Source organism: Leuresthes tenuis, unplaced genomic scaffold, assembly GCF_036924035.1.
Source record: "Leuresthes tenuis unplaced genomic scaffold, fLeuTen1.0.hap1 SCAF_7, whole genome shotgun sequence".
Lineage (NCBI taxonomy): Eukaryota > Metazoa > Chordata > Actinopteri > Atheriniformes > Atherinopsidae > Leuresthes > Leuresthes tenuis.
The window spans coordinates 18,452,704-18,474,548 of NW_027325361.1; the positions used below are offsets into that span (position 1 = coordinate 18,452,704).

The window sequence follows — 21,845 nt, forward strand, 5'->3', positions numbered from 1 at the left end:
GCACAGTAGGGGGCGCTTTCTCGCGCTGACGCGACCTGTGATGATTTAAAATTCTTTCCACATCTATTGTCTCTCTAACGTATATTTCCGAATCTATGCTTCACAACACGTACATTTTGGCTGTAATTGTCAGATTGGTTTGGGTCTAATGTGGAGCTCGTTGTCCACAGACACACTTTATTCTCCCAACATCTGTATTCTTTCAATATATTTTTTATTATTCCAGTAAAAAACACGACATTTTCTAACATGTGCTTCCATTAACAGACATTAAGTGACTTTACATAGAGGTGGGATATCATACAGCATTCGTAGCAAAAGTCAATGAAGGCAGTGATTAAAAAACATTCACATTAAGGTGTTAAACTGGGGCCTCTGCAGTCTAATGATGACCTAAAGTGGAGACATAACTGATGCTTTCATATATTAATGTACACACAGACATAAAAATGTTTTTAAAAAGGCCCCATGAAGGACTTTAGGGACGCTATCCGCATTCTTCTTTCACAGTCTTGAAGAAGGAGCTGAGAGAGAGCTGCCTGCTTCCACCGTTAGCTGCAGCCAGTCTGGCCTTTTTTGAAGTCTGTAATTTCTTGTCACTCTTTAGGCTCGAGGAGTTTTGCCGTTTCCCGCCCTATGTGAGACAAGCACAGATGAAGCACAAGAGGATTGTAATATATGTTGAATTATTCCAGCGCTCCAACATGAACATATGAATATGAAACAAGAATTACTTGGTCTGACACCGAGCACAAATAGCCAAAGGTTTGATGTATAAAAGCACAGTTTTCAGATTCAGTTGATAACACTGAAACTGACATCCTGACAACGTATGCTGCCATTTTGTCAAATCACTGCCGTAAGATTGCCAGCTCCACTGCAGCTCATCAGAAGCCGGTAGCACCAAACCCAGACACGTTTAACGCTCATCACAACAGTGAGCAACAAGCTAGCCAGACAGCGTGTCCCAGCCAGAGAAGAAGTTAGGGCCCATTATTTTTAGCTTTTTTCTGGTGTCTAAACAAGAAAATGAAAATTTTCCACATGGTTTACTTTGCGCAGCATCTGTGCAGCCTTGATTATTTACTGTATCCATGGAGACAGCAAAAGAAAAAGCAAAAGTTTTCTAACCGCATCACTGTATGACTCAGAGGTTTAAACAAGTTATTTCAAAAGCTCTGCTGTGTTTGCTTTCAGTCTGTCTGGATTCGGTTCAACAGGCTGTAGCGCCCTTTGACCTTGTTTAGCTTCTACAATGTGCTGTGTTTATCATTCATCCACACACACACCGATTATTGTATATCTGCATTCTATAAATAGTGCAGTGCTTTTCTCTACAATCACACACCGATGAGCATATCAGGGAGTACTGGAGGTGCAGGGACTCGCTCTGGACCGCTTAACCCAAAGTCGCAGCCATGCCGCTTTCATAGAAAGTCAGATTTTTTTTTTATATTTTAGGAAACAAGATGAGTTTAAAACAACATTCGTTTCCATACCTACAAAGGTATGGGCAAAAAACGAAGACTAGTTTCCATGCTGTGTCGGAACCATGTTACTCGTAGGGGGGGCATCAAACAAATAGAGGGGCTTACCTTAGAGGTTTTTTCCTTTGGATCGTCCACAGAATCGAAAAGCTTCACAATCTGCAGGAGAGTTAGCATGCAGCATCAATTAGATCCTTCACACAGACTACGAGTGTCTACGTAAAATCAGAATTACAGCGTGGTGGTGCCTCGATGTCTGGGTAACAGAGAGCCAGCGTAAAAGGAAGTGAATGTTAGTTAGGTATTAATAGTGTGAGAGAAAGCACAGTGTATTGTAATTACTGCGACTTATAGTCCAGAATTTACGGTATATTCACATATATAGTATAGTGCTAAACTTAAAACTGTGGTGACCAACAATAAGGAATCTAGGAGAGACATTTACCAAAGGGCTTGCACCTTTAAGAGCAAGGGCTTATGGGATATGCCGGTTCCGGATTCTATACTGTTTACATGTTGCCTAATTATGGTGCCAGTTACAGAGTTACCGTTGTTGTGTATCATTATTGTTTTGTGGAGAGTAAACAGACTCGACTCACCACCGTCTCGTGTCTCATCATTATTATTTACGTCTCCAAAATACAAACCTTTTTCTGTCCCGTGGAGACAGCAGCGTCCTGCAGAGCAGGTCTAGTGAGCCACTGTGCGTTTTCAGTCTGCGTCTGTGTGTCTCTCTCCTCCAAACGCACGCTGTAAACCACATAGGTCTGGCGGATGTGCGAGAAGATGTGCACGACCTGCAAAAAGACGCCCAGGATGCACCACGGCTACAGAAACGGCTCATTTGAATGTAAAAAGATAGCTGCTGAATATCACGCTCACCTCTCCCACATACTGGAGGAGGCTTTCCGTCAGACGGGCTCCCAGCACTCTGCTGATTTCATCACACAGACTCCTCTTCTGTTTCACCTCAGAGTGTTCCTCCTGCAGCAGGAGGCTCGGAAACTCCCACAAACCTGCCAGCAAACCTGATAACCCACAGACACGCAACGCTACTACATATTGAATTCAGTCCACCCGAGGAGCTGCACTTCCAAGCGTTTCTGTATCTGGTTTTTCTGACCGCATGTTAAGGTCATAAAAGAAAATCCCAGTCAGAACGATGGGAATTTAAGGTGTAGAGTGATTGGAATTAGAGCCTTGCTCCAGATCTCTGAGTCATTCCTCACTGGCAAATTTTCCTCCTCAACTACAAAGTGAAAATGGGAGTTTTCGGTTAGAAAAACATGAATGTGCCTGCAGGCAGCAATGTAACAGCAGGAGCACTGACCTTTGTTTGGTCTCTGTACGAGCAGGTACTCGTCTCCCTCCTCTCCCGTCCTGGTCACCACACAGGTCAGAGTTCGCTCCACTCGGGGAGCCTTTTTTGCCGGCTTTCTGGGGAAGTTCTGAACACCCAGCTCATCGTCCCAAGGCTCCGAGGGACACAACTGACACGTTCCGCTGTTCACTGAGGGAGAAGGGAAAGACACGTGTGCTTTAGTGTCAAGGAATCAGGGGCGTCTAAGAGATGAAGAGGAGGGAGGAGGAGGAGGAGGCTTACTGCAGTCTTCTATATCAGACAGGACTGAGATCTTCTTGTTTAGCTTCCCCAAAAGCTTCTTGGAGTTTTGCTCTTGTTTGACATGAACCTGCGCAGACACACGATGATAAAGCTCATGAATGTTGACCTTTCAAACTGCCTTTTAGCTTCTTCAGCAGCAGTCGGCGCTTAAGATCACGCCCACCTTGTGATATGAGCGGCAGTGCGGCTGGACGGGACACTGGCTGCACAGTGGTCCTTTAGGGGTGCAGACTCGCGCTCCAAGCTCCATCATGGCCTGGTTGAAGTCTCCTGCTCTCTCTGGGTCCACCAACATATTGGCTAAATTCCTGAGACACGCAGCGTCATCGGTTAAACCATCGCTACAGAACGAAGGCGTGTCATTCGCATCATGTGTGAACGTTCGTCTCACCAAAGAGCCTCCGTTACTGCAGGACTTGTGCTGTCAGCCCCGATGGCCCTCAAGCGACACAGCACCCGAATCACGTTCCCGTCTACAGCTCCAGTAACCTAGGCAACAGAGACCACGGACTGACTGACACGAGTTTTTAAGTTTTAGCTATTCACAAAAACATTTGAGTTAACAAACAGGAACTTAATGTGAGATATTTAACATCACATTATGCTGAGAATCTTTTCAAAGCTACAGTGGCCTGAAGTCTTGAGTGTGTGGACATCACCAAACAATGAGTTTCCCTTTTTTGTGCGGCTTTGTGAAGCCGTTACTAAGAATATATCGAATACGTTTTCATAACTATAATAAATTTAAAAACAGCCAGTGACCAAATATTTCCAAACCCAAGCACATAAGCTCTCAGTTGCTTCTGCTTCACGGAAACAAATGCAGCTTCTGGTGCAGACATTTATGTCTCTTGACCAACCTGTCCCAGTGCAATAGAGCCCACAGCTGCAGCAGTGTAGCGTCCAACACCAGGCAAAGATTTCAGGAGGTCATCAACTGTCTGAGGCATTTGCCCCTTCAGCTCTGACACCACCTGAGAAAAAAAAAAAAAAAACACAGTAACACAATTAAATCTTAGAAAACACGACATGATACATCATTCTGAACAAACTGCATCAATATAGGTCATTTAATCCTCCAGAATATTAGACGTGCAGCTACTGTGGTAGTGAGTGGAAGAAGGGGCAAAGAACAGGTGTAAAATGCTGCTATAAACACTCGAATTGTCAGCCTACATAGAAGATGACCTTCACCAACCTTCTGGGCTCCTTCATGCAGCCTTCTTCCACGGGAGTAGTAGCCAAGCCCCGCCCACATCTGGTTCACCTCCTACACACCAATTAAATCGATGCATTAAGTGATTTTTTTCAAAATCACCAGCTTCGTACACACATCTTTGTAAGTAATCACCTCGAGTGTTGCTGCTGCGAGATCCTGCACTGTGGGCCACCTCTGGAGCACGATACAGAATGAGTCCAATTTACACGTCCCGCAGTATCACATCGAATACTGTTACAGCTCAAAGTACTAAAAAAACACACCACACAAAATGCCTACCTTCATCCATCTGTTGTAGTAGTCTTTCACTGTGGACACTTGAGTCTGCTGCAGCATTATTTCTGAAACCCACACTGAAAAACAATAAAAGAAACTTTCAGTTTAAGAGTAATTAAAGCAGCGGTGAAAAAGAAAAAAAAACATTTTCTTACCCGCATATGTCCTGATGTTGAGGTCTGACTCCGTCACAGCCTTCAAAAGACAAACAGGGAGCCAGTCAGCGTTGTTTTTAAAGATGCATCGTGTACACTTGAGCGTGTGCGATACTTTCAGACTCGGAGTGATACTGCGGCATATTGGGCCCAACTTGCATTTAGAATCAAATGGCTCACGCTTTCTAGCCCGACGTAGTGAAATATAAGGGTTTTTTTTTTTTGTTTGATTTTTTTACCAGAGTCCTCCATGGCAGCTCTCTCTTCTCCTCGTCGTACCAGCTCAGGAGCTGAGAGCGCAGCCGCACGACATCAGCGGGCTCAGAGAAGGAGTGGTACGAGGACGCATTTGTGGCGTTCTCTGGAAGAAAGTCACACACCTTTCATTTTTTTTCAAACTGTTAAACATTTTTGGCCTGATCCGCACAAGTTTAGGCCCTTGCCCTTTGAAATGGGAGGTGAGGGCCTAAAGTCCAGCAGCCAGACCATGAATGGTAGATCTGAGGTTGAGTTTTGGCATCCACACTGAGTCAATGCCATTATTCAAAGCCAAAAGCAGTTCAAATATTCTTTGCATCAAGGCTTGCACAAGTAAAAATCACTTACATTTTGTTGTATAAATATCACTGAACAGCCAAGATCACATGCATCCTCCATACAGGCACATTCATATGTAAGAAATGTAGATTTTCTAGTTAATATCTCTATTTTAAGAAGAGGATGGACGTTCTAATAAGTTGTAGACATTAATCATTAGTTTACCTTAAAAGTGGAAGACTTTTGAGCCCACAGAATTAGGAGTGGTAACAGAGGATGTATCTTTATACTGTTGTGGTAATCTCTCACTGGCTGTAAAACTTCTGTGTTCTGACACTCTTTATTTCTAGAATTGCAACTGTGTTTGTTGTGCGGTTGTTCTTTTCCACGGGAATGGTTTTCAGCTGACGTTTGTAATTTACAAAAGATGGCAGGCACAGCTGGAGCGAACATCTCATGGACGCCACAGGATATGATTTCACATCACTACGTGTGAATTGGGCACTCCGACAGCCTCTTTTCAAATGTACTAAAATCAGCAGGGTGGTACCTTCTTTCACCGCGGTCTTTGACCTCTTCCGCGTCACTGTTGTTGTTGTTCCCACAATCTCCTGTCTGGCTCTTTGGCCTTTAGACATCGCTGAACGTAACCTGTTCATTATCAGACACCAGTGACTCTTCTTCGATCTCTGTCCGCTCCGCAGGACCGTTTTGTTTACCTCGTGGGCTCACTTCGGCTCCCGCCACTCACAGAACCGACGGAAGCACTTTGTCCAATCAGCTGTGAGGAAACTAGTGACGTACGTGAAGCGTCACCTCCACTGGGAGAGTACAGACAAAATCTTACATAAAGGTGTTCTTTACGTCTTATTACGGTATACAGCACAGTGAAATGGCACAGTATATGTATATGTTATATTGATTTGTTAAATTTCAAGTCCAGTTTATATGTATTTTTTTTTACTCAAATAATAAATCCTATTGTTTAAAAAAAGGGAACCAGGAAAAGTTATGAGTCAACATTCTTTTAATAGAAAATTAACCGTAGTCAAATTAGATTTTGTGTTCATCCACACTAAGTAACATGATTTCTTCTCCTGCTCAGCAATCAGACATGTGACCATCTGGAGCTGGAACACAAAATTTGACAAGGAGAGACCATTAATCGATTGATCTTACAGCAGGAAATAGAGAAAAGCAAGACAAACCTAGCTAAAAAACAGTCTAGCTTTTGATGAGATAAAATCATTACGTTGAGTTGTGTCAGTCTGATTTGAAAGCAGGGTCTCAGCTTGTCTTTTGTCTACTTTCATGTGGAACGCATCAGCTCTGTTCTGTGGAAACAGGGTGATTAAATTTGCTGGCGCCGACTTCCAACGGCTTTCCCATGGACTATTGTAATAATTGGTAAGTTAATCAAGCTCACCATAAAAGCTGCAAAGAGCGCGCTGCCCATGACTCTCTGCACGTGTTCCCCAATCCGTGGGAATGAGCGCACAAAGTGCTAGGCAGAGATGCAAGAAGACACTAAGAGTTAATCAAAACATTTGTGTGCGGGTACAGGATGTGTTTGTATGCATATGTATGCGGGTTTGCATTTGAGTATGACAGGCACACATTAGAGCCGGAACAACCCTAAAATATGTCTGTCTGACTTTGAGAACTCCAGCTTGTGTTCATGCCCAATTATGTGGTTTGTACTTTCTGTTTTCAATTTTGTGTAAGAGGAAAACAATGGGCTTTACTGGAACACAGATTACTGCAAAGTAAAACAGAGTTTTTGTTGGTACCATCTGTGTATTTTATTGGAAGTATGCATCATTGCTTAATCTCCAAGTCGAAGCCCCTCTGTGGCTTTTTATGTAAAAAAAAAGAGTCAAAACACAAGTTGGATAGAAATCATTAGAAACCACAGCAGACTGTGTTTAGAAAGCAGTGATGTGCACGTGTGTGTGTGTGTATGTGCATAACGCAGACATAGCGCATGTACAGTATTTACCTCCAAGGCCAGGCTGGCTTGTATTTGGGCATCGGTGTGATCTCTGTTGCCCATTGCGTACAGAAGACGCTGGATCACTCCAAGAGAGAGAAGCTCACGAGAAAGCTCTTGATCCTCCTCAGCCAGCAACCTTCAACACGTCGGACACGGTAAAAATTCATGCTTGCCAGATAACAACAGCTAAAATAAACTAGTGATATAAAAACATGGTGTTTACGGTGTTTAAGCACCGTATTGCTTTAGCTGCGGCAGCTTGTTGCACAAACACAGGGAGAGATCCAGTCGCCTTCATCATCTCAGCTTCTAATGGATCACACAGGGAAACAACACGTATAGAAACTTCAAATGCGACATATCAGGTCTCGCTGAATGAGTCTGGGTGTGTGCAGAAGTGACACATACGCTTCAGAAACTGCAGAAATCTTATGCAGGAAGCTGGTGACTTAGCTAGGGAGGTTATCAAAAAACGTCCTGTGTTGGTCAGTGTAAAGGCAGGGCTAAATTTGTCTTTGCGGAGCAGTTTAAATCTAAACAAATCAGACATCCAGACAACCTTCTGTGATCTGGCGCTCCTGCACTTCTTCTGTCACGGGTCTCAGCAGAGCCAGCAGTCCAGAGAGCAGCGTTGCTTTCACATCCTGACGCTTCAGGTCCAAGATCAGATTAATAGCTGTCAGACAGATTCACAGAGAGAGAAGATGAGCAACAGGATGGCAGTTTTTCATGTATCTGGCATTTCACAGGGCAAAAAAAAAAGTTTCACCGAACAAATAAAAGACTTTGCTAGCCTGATTTGGCATCTTCTTCTCTTACCTTCATGCTGGACCTCCGGGTGCAGGGTCCTGAGCATGTTAAGCAGAGGCGCTACAATGCTGTCGTCAGCCGTTTTTAGTTTCAGCTGCAAGCGAGATTCATTTGTAACCAATGAAAATCAGCTGCACATGTCAAGGTCACGGTAACATGCTGTGTTGGGAAATCTCTCTGAGCGTCCGGCTTTACCTGCACGGTGCGTAACGTGTGCAGGACCACCTGCTGGACCTTAGGTGAGGCACAAGTCGTGAGAGCGATCAGGTTTTTGTAAATTTGGTCTTGATATTTTGGGTTTCCGTGGGAAAGGGACTCCAGAAGGGCACCCGCTGTCTGCTGATTGTCAGCTTTTTTTGTCACGAACAGGTATTCTGCTATGACTCTCACACCTGCAGATACATGGAAACAGATAAAGGTCTCAAGAGAGAGGTATAGTGAAAACGGCAAGAAACATGATTACTGAGGCATGGGATCTTTATGGCATGTGTGAGTGCAGCTACACGTGCATGTGGAATTTACCATGGCTTTCACAGATCAGCTCTTTGCATTCGCGACCAGAATTTGAGACTGCGAGTAGAAGACGAAGGGCCTCAGCCTTGTCATCCTCCTTTATCAGAGAGTGGCTCAAAATATCCAGGAGAATGAGGACGCCCCCGTCCCCCAGGAACTCCATGAGGTACTGATCACTGTCAGAAAACACATTATGTGCCCACATAAAGTATTTTACAGAGTAAGATGCAGCACCGAGTTCACTCACTGGTTAGACGTAGACAGGAAAATTCCAATAGCTTTCAGCTGGAGTCCCAAGAATTTGCCAAACATGTATCTGCATGGTGAAGGACTGTCTGAGTGGATTGAGAAGACTTATACACAAACAATAGACTAGACATAAAAGACAGTAAATTGGCTCCCTGCTCATTCTGCTCTGGGTTACATGTAAACCACCTGATGGAAGTCCATGGGACTAGAACATTTATTATATGTGACCTTCATCAGTTAAATTAACACATGTCCACTCCAGTACAGACCCGGCAATGTGTGTTTATTTGTCAGTAAATCAGTTGTTCCACTAAGTTAGTCGGACGATACAAATTACGGTTAAACTACAGCGGCGGGTGGGATACGTGAGTCTCATCCATGTGGTGAGTCGAGCCAGGAAGAGACTGGCAACCTGCGCGAACTCCAGCTCCAGCTCATAAAACGTCCTCCCTGCGTTTTCAGTCAGAAAGGTGCTCAACATGCGGCTACGAACCGAGCCGTCACCGCGGTCCCACTCTCGAAGAAAACCGAGCACCTTGCCGATGTTTGCTTGTTGTTCTCGCGCCGACATCGTTTTATTTTTTATTTTTCTGCTTATTGACTCTTCTAATGTCACCCAAGTTACAGAAAACTAAAGAGCGACTTATTAGTATATAGTAATTACTGCATTTTCTCTTCAAAAAGGCATTTCTCTTCACACCCCTCACGACTTCCCGAAAAGTGTTTACAACAGCACGTTAAAGGTCGCTTAGCAACAAAACCACAATGTGGCAATCTGAACGTGCGAGCACTGCACGAGGAACCTGCAGTAGATTATAATAACTGACTGATAGCTGTGTCAATTCAGTGTCTGTGTCTGTCTTTAATGGAACATATGCCATGTTTTAAATTGTTTTATTTTATATATTTCATACACTGTGCACATGCATGGTCTCCGTTTGGGCCTCCGTGTTATTTCTATATATTGACCAGTAATTATTTTAAGTGTGTAGACATTCCAGTCATGTGACTTTGTAAAAAGGAACTGACTTTTTCTCGTTCTAGCTGAATAATAAAGAAACGTTTTACGCTTAATTAGCATTTTCTTGTTTCTATTTCCATTTCTCAGTCTGGTGGATATGATCACAACTCTTTTCAGTGAGTTAACATCACCTTAAAGCATCTTTAAAAAAAATAAAAATAAATCTCTAAAAGTCGCATTTGACTTTGCCAATAGGATTGGAACAAAAAGGTGGCATCAGACGACTTAGTTTTACTTCTTCTTCTTCTTTTTGGGGGAGATGAGCCTTAATAGGATGTGGTAATTTCTGGAAAATTACCTCCCACAATAAATTCAACTGTGCAAGTTTCTCCAGCTTAATTTTCTCCAGTCACAAGATCACTGTTCTAGTCACTTTTCACAAGCATTGGAAAGCTGCCACGCATCATTCTTCCTTAGTTTAGTTGAGGTAAGTTTTTTTTCTTATCTTAATCAGACAAATGCATGGAAAGCTGATACATTGCACGCAGATTATGTTTAGGGAGAAAAAAACCAATTTGAAAATAAATGATAGATCGTTTTTGTAAGAAAAAACGAAAAAAATTGAAAAAGACAGCATGTTATCATAACTTTTCCTTTTTTCTCTGTGTTTCCCAGAGCAGTTCCACTGAAATGATTGGAAACACTTTAACACTCGGTCTCGTCCTGCTGAGCCTCAGTTTGACCACTGGTGAGAATTTTGTCATTTTATGTCAAACAAATGGGCCACTTTTCTCTTCTTCATGTCCGTGTCTTGGATCTTACAAATTGAATTTGTGAATGTTTGGTATAAAGTAAGGTGGCCATTTATAGCTCAAGTTGTACAGAATACATACAGTTACGAATAAGTCCCGTTATGTGTAAGATTAGTTACATCTATTAAACACTGTTGCTGCTTGTACAATAAAACTAAATGTAATTATATAAGAACCAACCATTTGTATATACAGACGTAACTCTTTTTTCTATTTCAGTCCCAATCTTTGGACAATGATGACTAAATCTGGCTGCCGCATTTTTCTTTAGGTCATGAGGAAGGTTTTGTAAGACTGGTAGGAGGTCAAGATAACTCCGAAGGGCGTGTGGAGATCTTTCATGACGGAGCTTGGGGGACTGTGTGCGATGACAGCTGGGAGATAAGTGATGCTCATGTTGTGTGTCGACAGCTCTATTTCTCCAGTGCAAAAGAAGCTCCAGGATCCGCTGCTTTTGGCGAGGGTAATAAAGCTTACTCTGTCTGTGCTGGATGAAACTGCAGGCAAGCTAGTACAGCATGTACACTAATGACGTCAAAATATATACTCCACTTAAGATGCTTTTTTTTTTTTCATAAACAGTGATTGGTAAAATTGCTAACGCTTGTTAATATGTCTCACTAATTCGGATTTTGTCTTAGGGACTGGTAACATCTGGATGGATGATATAAGCTGCAGTGGAACAGAGACAGCCTTGCTTCAGTGTTCTTTTTCAGGGTGGGGCAAACATAACTGCAATCATGGTGAGGATGCTGGTGCTAGATGTGAAAACGGTAAGGCAACAAATGTCAGGAAGGAAGTGTGCATCCACCACTGAGAAATAGAAATGACCATCCTGAAATAATATCACTCACTGTTTACATGATGATCTCTATCAGGGCCAGAGCCTAACAACAGGGATCTCGGCCGTGAGTACACTTTGGACCACAATGCAAGCCTCTCTGATCAGCTGGGGGAGCTGTTTGACAGTGGACATGACATCGACTTAGAAATATCAGTGGTGGTGGACAACAACACTGTGGAGACGATCAGTGCTCACAGGCTCATACTTTATCTGAGCCCAAGCCTCAAAGCTTCACAGCCAGACTTCAGCAGCCTCAACATTGACGTCGCTTCTGACTGTGTTCAACATGCCAACGCATTTATCAGGTAAAATGACCTCAAAGTATTTGTATTTAAGCTTAAATTAAGAGCAGATTTTCATCTTCAACCAGTCACTGTCTGACGTACACTCTCTGTCAAATAGATCTAACAAAATGTTTACATTTCAGATACTTCTACACGAGAAAAATTAAGGTCACACTACCTTCTGCCTACTGTATTCTCAAGATGGCTTCTGACTGGGGCTTGTCAGAACTTCAGAATGAAGCTGCAACTCTTTTCAAACTGTTTCTACCAGAGGACCCCACTTTCCAGAGCCAGAACACGTTCTGCCAGTATGCAGTTCATACAGCTGACGACTCTTTGCAGGAGGTCTGTCTCCACTACCTGGCGTTGAACTGTGAGGCGCTGATCCAATCCCCAGCCTGGACTGATCTTCCATTCGATCTGGTCCAAACTCTTTTGTCCCGCTCAGACCTCGTGGTGCGTAATGAAACCGTCATTTTACATGGACTGGAGACATGGGCAGCAGCTCAAGAGAACACAACTATCCCCGAGATCCTTTTGAAGCTTGTCCGCTTCCCAATGATATCAGCAGAAGACTTATACAAACTTGACAGCCCGCAGTATTATACCAGCAAGATGAAGGGGTTTCAGTTCCACGCTCTGCCACTGAACATGCTGCTCAGTAGTGTGAGAGAAGAACAGAACATCTACACATCCCGGCTTTACACTGCCAGACCATGGAGCTTCACGTTCAGCACTCAGGAGGTCAGAGCTTTCAGGGATTCTGGTCTCTATCTTTCTGAGGGTCAGCACATCAGCAGTCTGACATCTGTTTTCCAAACACCAGTTCATAACAGTGCCTACTTTGCTTTACTCAGCATACGATGGGAAGCAAAGGTGTTTATCAGCGAAGAAGACTGCATGACAGAAGGTGTCACGTGCTCCTCTTTGCCAGCATTTAGTTTAGCGATTCAGGATAAGCAGAATAATTTACCCAGTGAACTCCAGGAGCGTATTCATTACAGAAATAAGCTTATTGTGAGTTGTGAGGGGAGGTACGTGTCATACATGGGTGAATTTAGTGGCACTGACAGTGACAGCCTTCTATATATTCCCAGCATCACAGAGCAGATCTATCCATGCCCCTCGGACCTGTTTTCGTACCAGGTGGTGGTGAGTCCTCAGTACTCCACAGATTAGTTTTGGCATCCTCAGGAAAGGAGATGCAGCATGTTGGATATCCACTGTCCTCTCATCTCAAACACCTACAAACAGTATTTTATCCGGGCGAAATTTAAATAACACCCAAGCCCATCCTGCATTTACACAAGTCTGGTGGATTTTGATTAGTTTTGGCTGAAAATGTTTATAAAAGCTGTCTTATCATGTCTGATTTTTTTTTTTTGTCTGATAATGAGTGAAGTAAAAATGTTTTTATGTCTGGTTTAAATTCTTTCGAATACAATTCATTTTCTAGATCTGACACGGTCTGTTGTAAACCTTATAAAAAGATTTGATCTCTTGCATTATATTGCTATTATTTGTGAGGTAACTTTAAATATTTAATTCATATAAAATCCTCTGTCAATGGTAAAATAGCTGCTATGAGAAGGGTACAGTAAATGTTTGGTGGAACCTAATTCAAACACAGGATTAAATAACTGGATGACAACATCAGCCTCAATGTGTCAACTTCTTTCCTCGCTGGTTATTATTTAGGATTGAATTCAATTATAACTGGTTTGATATTGTAAGCATATGATCCATGTTTTATAAAATGTGTATTGTTTACTGAAAGCAGTAACAGCAAAATGTAACAAGATCTCAGAACGCCTCCTCTCACAGGCAAAATCTGCATTTTGCTGTTTGAATGAATCTCAGTCAGCACCTAAAATGAAATGGGTTCTCCCATTCTTAAAATTCAACTTGGTAGTTTATACTAGTTCTGCTAACAAGTAAACAAAATGCAGTGATGCCTCTCTGAAAGTTCCCATACAACAGCTAGCACAGTATAATTTGCCACTGCAGATTTCCCAGGGAAAAAAAAGAAGTTATAAAGGATGTCCCCGCCCCCAAAAGGCCAGTCTGCTGTGATTGGTCAGCTCCAGTGGCCTGATTAAACACCGCCCACAATTCAGCATCTGCTCTGCTAATATTTGATAGAAAGGAAAAAAGCATTTCATCGAATCAGAAACATTTTAAAATTGTTTTCCATGAAATTAAAAGCCATCAAATACAAATAAGAATATCTATAAAATTATAGTTTTTTCATTGTTGAGTCAGTGTGGTGCATGAGAAACATATAATGCAAAATGGATCATACATGATCACATACACAATCTGTCTCATGTTTAGATATTACACACCAAATTTGAGGACTTGAAAGCTGAAAAGAGCAATATAGTTGTAGATAGAGGCATGCACTTCTGACGACTCTTTGCAGGAGGTCTGTCTCCACTACCTGGCATAGTACAGGCCAAGATCCAGCATTCAGGCAATCCTATATGAACGTTCTCCACAGTTATCTTTAAGTCATCTTTATCAGTTAAACTTTAAGGAACACTCTAACAAGAAAAGGGACCATCACAGAGACAAACATCGATGGACACTCACTCCTCGGGTCAATTTGGAATCTCAAATTAACCAAACATGCAAGTATTTGGACTGTTGGAGGAAGCCAGAGAACCACAGACAATAACTGAGATACTATATTGTATTTAAAATTCACTGTTTCAGTGCAGTTCTTGCACCTGACATTTTCAAACAAATGTTGTTGTTTTTTGTTTTTATTTTACTAAGCCACCTAACACTAATCTATAAACCATTCAATCATAAAAAGATTAAGATTAGATTAAGATTACTTTATTGTTGTGTAGTCTAACGAAATTACTCCTCCACACCTGTTGAACACACACATGCACAGGGTCGCACACTCATGGAGACGGATGCCATACATCTGTGGGCAGCCAATCACAGCGCCCGGGAGCATGGGGTATGGTGCCTTGCTCAAGGGCACCTCGGCCGTGGCAAGGAGGTGGACTACCACCCCTCCAGCTGTCAGTCCACCAATCTTTTTGACCGGCGAGAGTGGAAATCGGACCGCCGACCTTCCGGTTATTGGGCCATTGAGCCATGGCCCCATAACAGACAACTTAATAAGAAGCAATCATAAAGTTCCTTTAGGCACTTTGTTACCAGCAGCCTGTTGGAAAGACAGATCATTTCTTCCCATTTCTTTAGTTGCTTGAACACATACAGATAACACAGTTTGGCAGGCAATATCATTACCAACACAATACCATCTGGGAAGTATCCAGTTGCTTAATTTTTCAGCATGACGATAACCGCAGACGCACTGCCAATTCAGTAAGACAATACCTGGATTGAAGTGCACAGTGAAACATGCTCAGTCTTAGATTGGCCTCCCCAGAGCCCAGACCTCAACGTTATTGAAGCGGTGTGGGATCATCTTGACAGAGAAAGGAACAAAATGCAGCCAACATCCAAAGAAGAGCTTTGGGATGTCCTTCAAGAACCCTGGAGAACTATTCCTCAAGACTACTTACAGAAATGACAAGAGAGCTCATCTGAGAGGGTTCAGGCTGTGTTTGTCATACCAAAAAAATAAATCCAAGCTCATTAGAATTGTATACACTCCGTTTTGCCTTATTTACTTTATTTTCATTTATGTTTTCGGATATTTCAGTAAATCACTGCAACTATTTCCTATGTTCTCTGTGATATGTAAAGAAACGATAGATTGCTCAAGACTTTGTCACAATAATATTTGGGTTTTTTTCTGTGTATTTCTTTCAATTTCAAATCGTCACGGCATGTTCCCGGAGTATTATTCCTCTGAAATGTAGGTATAAATCCAAGGAAATGAGCAACAGGTGGCGCTTCAAAATTCAGTGTGATTAAGTGTGAACGGATTTCCTCAGACTCGCCACGACTTCAACCTTTTCAGAAAATGATAGGTGTCATGGACACAGCTAATGTTATCTGAATAGGGCCAGTTATGCCACCAGGTGGTGGTAATAAGAGGCAGAGCCGGCGAAGTCGTACTGCTGGACGTTTGCTGCCCTCCGCAGGCTGCTTCCCGGTAAGTGTGCTTCTTTTCAGAGATAAAGAAGGCACCTCGGTGTGGCGAAGAAAACCCACAGCCCAGCACAGTGTAGCACGGGTCAGTGTCGTATTTTAACAGCACGGAAACCACTGCCTGGTGCTCGTGTGTTGTGTTTCCAACACAGAAACGCGCCCACAACCTTCTGGATGCACTTTTAATCTACCAGAAAGACAATAACGGCTGCTTCACGTGCACGAAAGCGACTCTTCGTTCCTCCGAAGGAAACGCAGATTTATCGGCACATTGTTGAGGGTTTGAGACATTTATTAGGCTCCGGTGTCACACCAGCTGTTGTCTGGTTTTCAATAAAGATAATCAATTAGTAAATAATGGCAAAAAGACCGGCACGGCACGTCTGACAAACCCGCTCAGAAGAACACAGGGAGAGTGACAAGGACGGGGAGAGGGAGAAAGAAAGGGGAGGGGAACTGACATTAAAGCAACACAACAAGGAAACTACACTGCAGAGCCACAGACGCCTTCATTTTATGTTTTTGAATAATAGCCGCTGCTAGTGTGGCGAAGTGTCTCAGTGAAAGCGGCCCAGAGCTCCAGCCCGCACAGCCGCAAGTGTGTAGGAAAAGAGCAGCTTTGGACCGAGTTGGATTTAAAGGCGCTCTCCGTCGCTTTCAGAGATATGGGTGAGAATAATGAAAGAGGGCTTTAATTGTGATTCCGAGAGAAATTAACTGAGGGGGAGCAGCATACAGGCCTCTTCTTGCGGACAGAGCCGTGCCCTAATGGGACGTGAAGACAAAGCTCAGCATAGCCTAGCCGCAATTAATGAAATGCCAATTTAGATTATATTTTGGCTATTTTGGCCACTTGAGGGTCCTCCAATTAGGTCAGGATTGCTATCATTGTAGCGTGCTGCATTTGTGACTGGTGGTGGCTGCCATTACAGTGGAGCTTCCACTAAAAGTCCCTGTCATTACAACAATGGGCATTGCACAGACTTCCTCATGTGACTTTTATGTGCAGATGTTTCACTGGTAGCCAGGTGCGTCACTAATTTTAAACCTCGAGTTATGAGCTTTCACAAAAAGAAAGGAGAAACACGAACATGCATCTTAACCAGCCAGCATGCTGGTTTTGCTTTCTTATCAACATTACACCCACATCACCCTAGCAGACCTGGTGGCCCCCTGTGTGTGAATGTCTGTGCGTCTTCAGGCTCAGAGCCACCCAGCTCCCCACAGGTGGTGGAGGATGGAGGCGAGGAGGATGAGGAGGAGCTGAGCGGAGGCGAGGAGGCAGACTTGCGGTCCAGCTCTGGCCGGGGCTCCCTGCTGACCCGGAGAGGCATCACCCTGCGAGTGCTGCTCAAGGATGGTCTCGTGGAGCCTGGGGACGGCGTGCTGGCCATCCACTACCTGGTACTGGCGAGATCACACCTGGCTAATAATGTTGTTATGCATTATTCATAAAGGTACTCCGTCATGTCCATCGGATCTGCAATATAGCAGCGGCCTCTCTGTCCTCTGCTTGCACAGGGTAAGAACTTTGTAGGAGACCTGTTGACTGACGGGAAGATCCGATGGGTGGAAACAGGCCAGATCTTCAACTCGCCCAGTGCCTGGGCAACGCACTGTAAGCGTCTGGTCAACCCGGCCAAGAAGTCTGGCTGTGGCTGGGCGTCTGTGCGCTACAGGGGACAGAAGCTAGTCCAGTACAAAACCACCTGGCTGCACAAGTATCAACCCAGCGCAGACATGGTGAGAAGAGGACAGTAACAACTCTGCTTCCAATTTATCATTCAAGTTTTACAGATAAAACAACACGATGAATTGTTTTTTTTTCTTTTACTCATCTTAAAGAACCACTTAGTGGGGAGCTAGTTAGAGGTTTTAGGAATAGTTTGCTGCCCATACCGGTGAGCTAAAGTTGGACATGGCTCTTGACATGCAGAGAGAGGAAAGAAACATAATAAGATGGTGAAGAAGGAGCACATGAACACTGCTTTGTTCATGTGTAATGAATGATCAGCCGGCAGTTCATTACACCTGTTTTTCCTCATGTTTGTCTCATGATGTCAGAGCCTGGTGAGTGAGGAGGATGACGACGAGGACGAGGAGGAGGGAAAGACAGCAGTGCAGGCAGATGAGAAGAACAAGAATACAAAACCTGGATTACATGGTCTCTTTTTCTCTTCTCTTCTCGTCTCTTCTCGTCTCAGATGGTGGTAATGCTCATCTTCACTGTGTTACAGATGTAATGGTTTCGCGGAGAACCGACAGAGAGAGGATTCCCGTCAGATATTGCACGTTAGGCACCAGGGATGCTGCCAGGTACCATTTGTCTTCCAGTTAGATTTCATGTTTCCAGTGTGCTGTGCATGAGATGAATTCAGATGTGACAGACACTTGTAACCTTGACTCCTCAGAGATCCACACACGCTGGTGGAGCTGTCAGCCTTCTCAGCCATCAACAGATTCCAGCCGTTCAATGTAGCCGTCTCCAGTAACGTACTGCTGCTAATGGTAGGCGTTTACCTATGAAAGTAAAGATGTTAATGAGTAGCTCAGAGATACAGTTAACTGCCTGTTGGCCTTTATAGGACTTCCATTGTCACTTGACCACCAGTGAGGTGGTGGGCTACCTCGGTGGACGATGGGATACCAATACACAACGTGAGTGTTATCCTGAAAATAAGTACGAGGAGATCAAACCGTATCTGTCCTCATCTTCTTCTCTGCGGTTGCTGTGTTCCAGTGCTGACCGTTTTAAGGGCTTTCCCCTGTCGGACCAGACTGGCAGACAGAGACTCGGCCTCTGCTGTTGAGGAGGAGGTAACACATAAACAGTGACTCTGTAGTAAGAGCATTTACATCTTCGTTCGGAGAAAAAAAGAAAGCCACTCAACAAGTTCACCAGTCAAAACCGTGAGAACAGCACGTCACAAAGCATACTGTGTGTTGAAAATTTGGAGAAGATTTTTTTTTAAACGCGTCACAAAACAGCAACATTTTATCCTGTGCTGTATTCTCTCTTGTTTTCTTAAACGTTCACGGGTTTTGTTAAACATAATTTCTGAAATGGTGCCTTTTCCTTGGGTTTCTCTCTCTTTTTTTGTATTGTTGTTGTGTTGCAAGAGCCTTGGAAAACATTTATGCTGTGCGTACACCTATAAAGCACGTCCCACCTACTTTACTTTTGCAGTTTCGAGAAATATTGCTCAATGATTACAATAGCCTTTTCTATCTAAGTCTTGTTTCCGTGACCTGAAGGAGTCCAACATAGTTACAGTTTTTACTTTTTTTAAAAATTTGGGTTAAACTACATTTTGAGCCAGTCGGCTTACCGTATTTAACAAGTCACTGTCATGTTTCCTTTGTCCCAGATCTGTCAGAACCTGTTCATGCGTGGACTCTCATTGGTGGGCTGGTACCACAGTCACCCACGCGGTCCAGCCCTGCCGTCGCTGCAGGACATCGACTCCCAGATGGATCATCAGCTGAGGCTGCAGGGCTCCAACAATGGCTTCCAGCCCTGTCTGGGCATAATCTGCGGTCAGTGCCAGTAGTTGATGCAGCGTGGCACCATTATGACGTGACAGATTATTGAGCTGGTTGATAAGAAGAGGTTTAGGCCTGCAACAGATGGTGGCAAATCACTGATGTTACCACTGTTACTAAATGGCCAACAAGTAGCGGAGACAGTGTTGCACTTTCAGCTGACATGAGGTCATGGTGAACTGAGAACAAAGTAAGAAAATAAAAGAACACAAGTGTCAACAACTTAGCAGTTAAGCCCGCCATAAACTGTTGAAAACGCTCATAAACAGCAAACGGGTGGTTAAAGAATCTCCTTCCAACAGGGACTAAAGACCTGCGGTCTATTTTCTAGAGGTGGGATCCCTGTTAAAACGTGTTCACTGGAAGAAGCGATGAGGCCGGAAACAGGAATGGCTTTAACCTCCGTGCTATTTCTATTATTAACCTTTTGCCAGATCATAAGGAAGAAGAGTTAGAGATGCTCTGTGAGGAGTTTGCTGTAAGAGTGAATGTAAAAGATGGTTAACTCTGATAACAACCGAGAGGTCAACTACAACATTGTAGCTACACTGCAGCTCATGACATGATGAGACATTTGATTTCCAGGGAAGAACAACTTGTATTTACTGATGCACATGGAGGCATCACCAAGGCCTTACAACTTTCTACTGTTATTCAGGTCCATATTACCACGGAAACCAAGGTGTGGCATCTACAATAACTCCATTCTGGGTCGTACCACCACCTGAGGTGAGCACACAGACATCAGATTATTCACCGTAGTGTCGTAGTCTTGTCTGACTCCGTCCATTCAGAAAGACATTTGTGTTCGTGTGTCCTCCTATCATCACCTCTCTTTCTGCAGCAACGTCCCAATGACTACGGGATCCCAGTGGCTGTGGAGGTCACTTACGTACAGGACAACTTCCTCACCAGTGATGTTCTTAATGAAATGGTACCAATATGGCAACGCCCGTCCTGCAAATCTGTTGTGAGGCATTTACATATGAGCTGCAAGTAATAAAACGTATTTACACTTCCTCCACAGATGCTGCTGGTTGACTACTACAGGGCAGCTCCGGACCTCGTCCACTTCAACCAGTATTGGTGTCCTGATACGACCATGATGGACAAGATTAAGGTACGTTGACTTAAAGACGACCAATTCCTGCTCACTTTGTCCCTGAACAAGCACAAGTCGGTCCAGCTGACTCGTCTTCCTCCGCAGGGCTCGCTGAGTTGCCACGCCCCCAAGGACCAGGCCTACTCTCAGATCTTGGAGCACGTCTACAGTCAGCTGAGCAACATGCACTGAGGTCTGCTCTGCGCACGGCTGAGCTCCGTCTCAAACACCTTATCTGCGGAGTAGATGTAGCGCGACAGGTGTACGACGTAATATCTGCTTGAAAAACATAGATGCCTTGAATGCTCTCATGCCTGAGTGACACTTAATTCAGACGCGTCGTCGTTGTGAGTTCAGAATACACTTCAATGACAGTGGGGGGTGCTAAACCTGTGATAGTCACACTAGAAGTTGTACTGTATTTATCAACTGTGATATACAAATGAAACCAAACATCATCCAGTCAGAAAGCATGAGAATAGAGAAAACTAAAATATTCCTGGATACTGTATAGAGGGATTTCATGGTTAGAAAACAGCCAGCCAGGATGACTTCCTACCTTTTGGACCTATGTACCTATCTCTGAACGCATCTGGTGTTCTGATCAGACCTTGCCAGATGTGGACAATGTGAACAGTTTGTTGTGTAACTCCCGTTATAGACTAAACCAACAGAACAGTGGGGTGGGGTGGGGTGGGGGCACAAGCAGTGCAAAATACAGTATACTACGTTGTATTGTCTACGTATGCAAAAATGTCCATATTTGAACTAAACAGTACTCTGCTAAAGGTTTTATGTTTTTGCTACTTAAGTTAAATTTAAGGGTCGTGGTGCAAGTAAATCCAGTAATCCAATGAAACAGGTGTGTGTGTGTACGTGTGTGTGTGCCTAACTACTGTCTACCTAATCAGGCTCTGTGAGACATAAGTCCTGTTTGTTAGGACAGATATTTGCTTCCTCTTGACCTGTGCTGTATTTATTACTAACTGTGTGACAGATGTGTGCGAGGACAGAGCAATGCCTTAAGCCTGCTGATTGATGATCCACCAAGCATTAAAATATACACACTGGAACTATTCAACTTGTCTGCTCTTTGTTCACTTATGCTGCCACCTCTGCGTTCAAAGTCAAAATACAACATTTACACGCAAAATTAAGGTGTTTTTTTCTCTCTCTTTTTTATTCACTGTAAGAATGGGGAGAGGCAGGGAACAAGAAGGAAGCATGTACAAATACTGTAATAATAAAAAGGAACAAAATATTGCAGTTAAATTCTGTTTGTCATACCAAGAGTAAAAAGGCAACTTAAGTCTATGATATACAATTGCTAGGTGTAATATAGGACTACATGCGATGATT

The 21,845-nt window shown here is 43.5% G+C and overlaps 3 protein-coding genes across 5 annotated transcripts; 2 read left to right on the forward strand and 1 right to left on the reverse strand.

Moving 5' to 3' along the window:
- Positions 1-241: 241 nt before the first annotated feature.
- Positions 242-9,542, reverse strand: mutyh (mutY DNA glycosylase). Its single transcript, XM_072388797.1, has 27 exons — positions 9,229-9,542; positions 8,862-8,930; positions 8,624-8,790; positions 8,297-8,493; positions 8,111-8,195; positions 7,851-7,967; positions 7,528-7,600; positions 7,298-7,427; positions 6,725-6,802; positions 6,551-6,632; positions 6,413-6,428; positions 6,103-6,119; positions 5,849-6,025; positions 5,001-5,122; positions 4,762-4,801; positions 4,610-4,683; positions 4,463-4,504; positions 4,310-4,381; positions 3,972-4,085; positions 3,503-3,600; positions 3,275-3,419; positions 3,091-3,178; positions 2,818-2,997; positions 2,370-2,515; positions 2,135-2,284; positions 1,596-1,646; positions 242-634 (listed from the first exon to the last, which is right to left on the reverse strand). The coding sequence occupies exons 1-27, from the start codon at positions 9,432-9,434 to the stop codon at positions 488-490; spliced, it is 2,883 nt and encodes a 960-aa protein (XP_072244898.1). The 5' UTR covers positions 9,435-9,542; the 3' UTR covers positions 242-487.
- A 961-nt stretch (positions 9,543-10,503) lies between these two features.
- LOC140312031 (galectin-3-binding protein A-like) lies at positions 10,504-13,226 on the forward strand. The gene is made up of 5 exons (XM_072389682.1): positions 10,504-10,572; positions 10,908-11,099; positions 11,278-11,409; positions 11,515-11,785; positions 11,908-13,226. Exons 1-5 carry the CDS (start codon positions 10,515-10,517, stop codon positions 12,941-12,943), a joined length of 1,689 nt encoding a protein of 562 aa, XP_072245783.1. The 5' UTR covers positions 10,504-10,514; the 3' UTR covers positions 12,944-13,226.
- Positions 13,227-16,262: 3,036 nt separating this feature from the next.
- On the forward strand, positions 16,263-21,567 carry mpnd (MPN domain containing). Of its 3 annotated transcripts, XM_072389685.1 has the most exons (13): positions 16,268-16,510; positions 17,043-17,245; positions 17,363-17,584; positions 17,906-18,005; positions 18,079-18,157; positions 18,253-18,349; positions 18,427-18,499; positions 18,582-18,658; positions 19,210-19,378; positions 20,043-20,113; positions 20,229-20,318; positions 20,412-20,504; positions 20,592-21,567. In XM_072389685.1, the coding sequence occupies exons 1-13, from the start codon at positions 16,507-16,509 to the stop codon at positions 20,676-20,678; spliced, it is 1,365 nt and encodes a 454-aa protein (XP_072245786.1). In that variant the 5' UTR covers positions 16,268-16,506; the 3' UTR covers positions 20,679-21,567. The 3 variants fall into 3 exon arrangements, with proteins under 3 accessions (XP_072245785.1, XP_072245784.1, XP_072245786.1); XM_072389684.1 differs by having other exon boundaries at positions 16,263-17,245; positions 18,079-18,120; positions 18,249-18,349; XM_072389683.1 differs by having other exon boundaries at positions 16,265-17,245.
- The last annotated feature ends 278 nt before the right edge of the window (positions 21,568-21,845 follow it).

Excerpts from the sequence above, each read along its gene's own strand:
- mpnd (XM_072389683.1), top strand. The coding sequence starts at position 16,898 with ATGAGCTTTCACAAAAAGAAAGGAGAAACACGAACATGCATCTTAACC. Across the intron at positions 17,246-17,362 it reads TGCTGGCCATCCACTACCTG|GGTAAGAACTTTGTAGGAGA; the intron begins GTACTGGCGAGA and ends CTGCTTGCACAG. Across the intron at positions 18,158-18,252 it reads GGCACCAGGGATGCTGCCAG|AGATCCACACACGCTGGTGG; the intron begins GTACCATTTGTC and ends TTGACTCCTCAG.
- LOC140312031 (XM_072389682.1), top strand. The coding sequence starts at position 10,515 with ATGATTGGAAACACTTTAACACTCGGTCTCGTCCTGCTGAGCCTCAGT. Across the intron at positions 11,100-11,277 it reads ATCCGCTGCTTTTGGCGAGG|GGACTGGTAACATCTGGATG; the intron begins GTAATAAAGCTT and ends ATTTTGTCTTAG. Across the intron at positions 11,410-11,514 it reads TGGTGCTAGATGTGAAAACG|GGCCAGAGCCTAACAACAGG; the intron begins GTAAGGCAACAA and ends GATCTCTATCAG.
- mutyh (XM_072388797.1), bottom strand. The coding sequence starts at position 9,434 with ATGTCGGCGCGAGAACAACAAGCAAACATCGGCAAGGTGCTCGGTTTT. Across the intron at positions 7,428-7,527 it reads GCCGCAGCTAAAGCAATACG|GTTGCTGGCTGAGGAGGATC; the intron begins GTGCTTAAACAC and ends GACGTGTTGAAG. Across the intron at positions 5,123-5,848 it reads AAAGACCGCGGTGAAAGAAG|AGAACGCCACAAATGCGTCC; the intron begins GTACCACCCTGC and ends ACTTTCTTCCAG.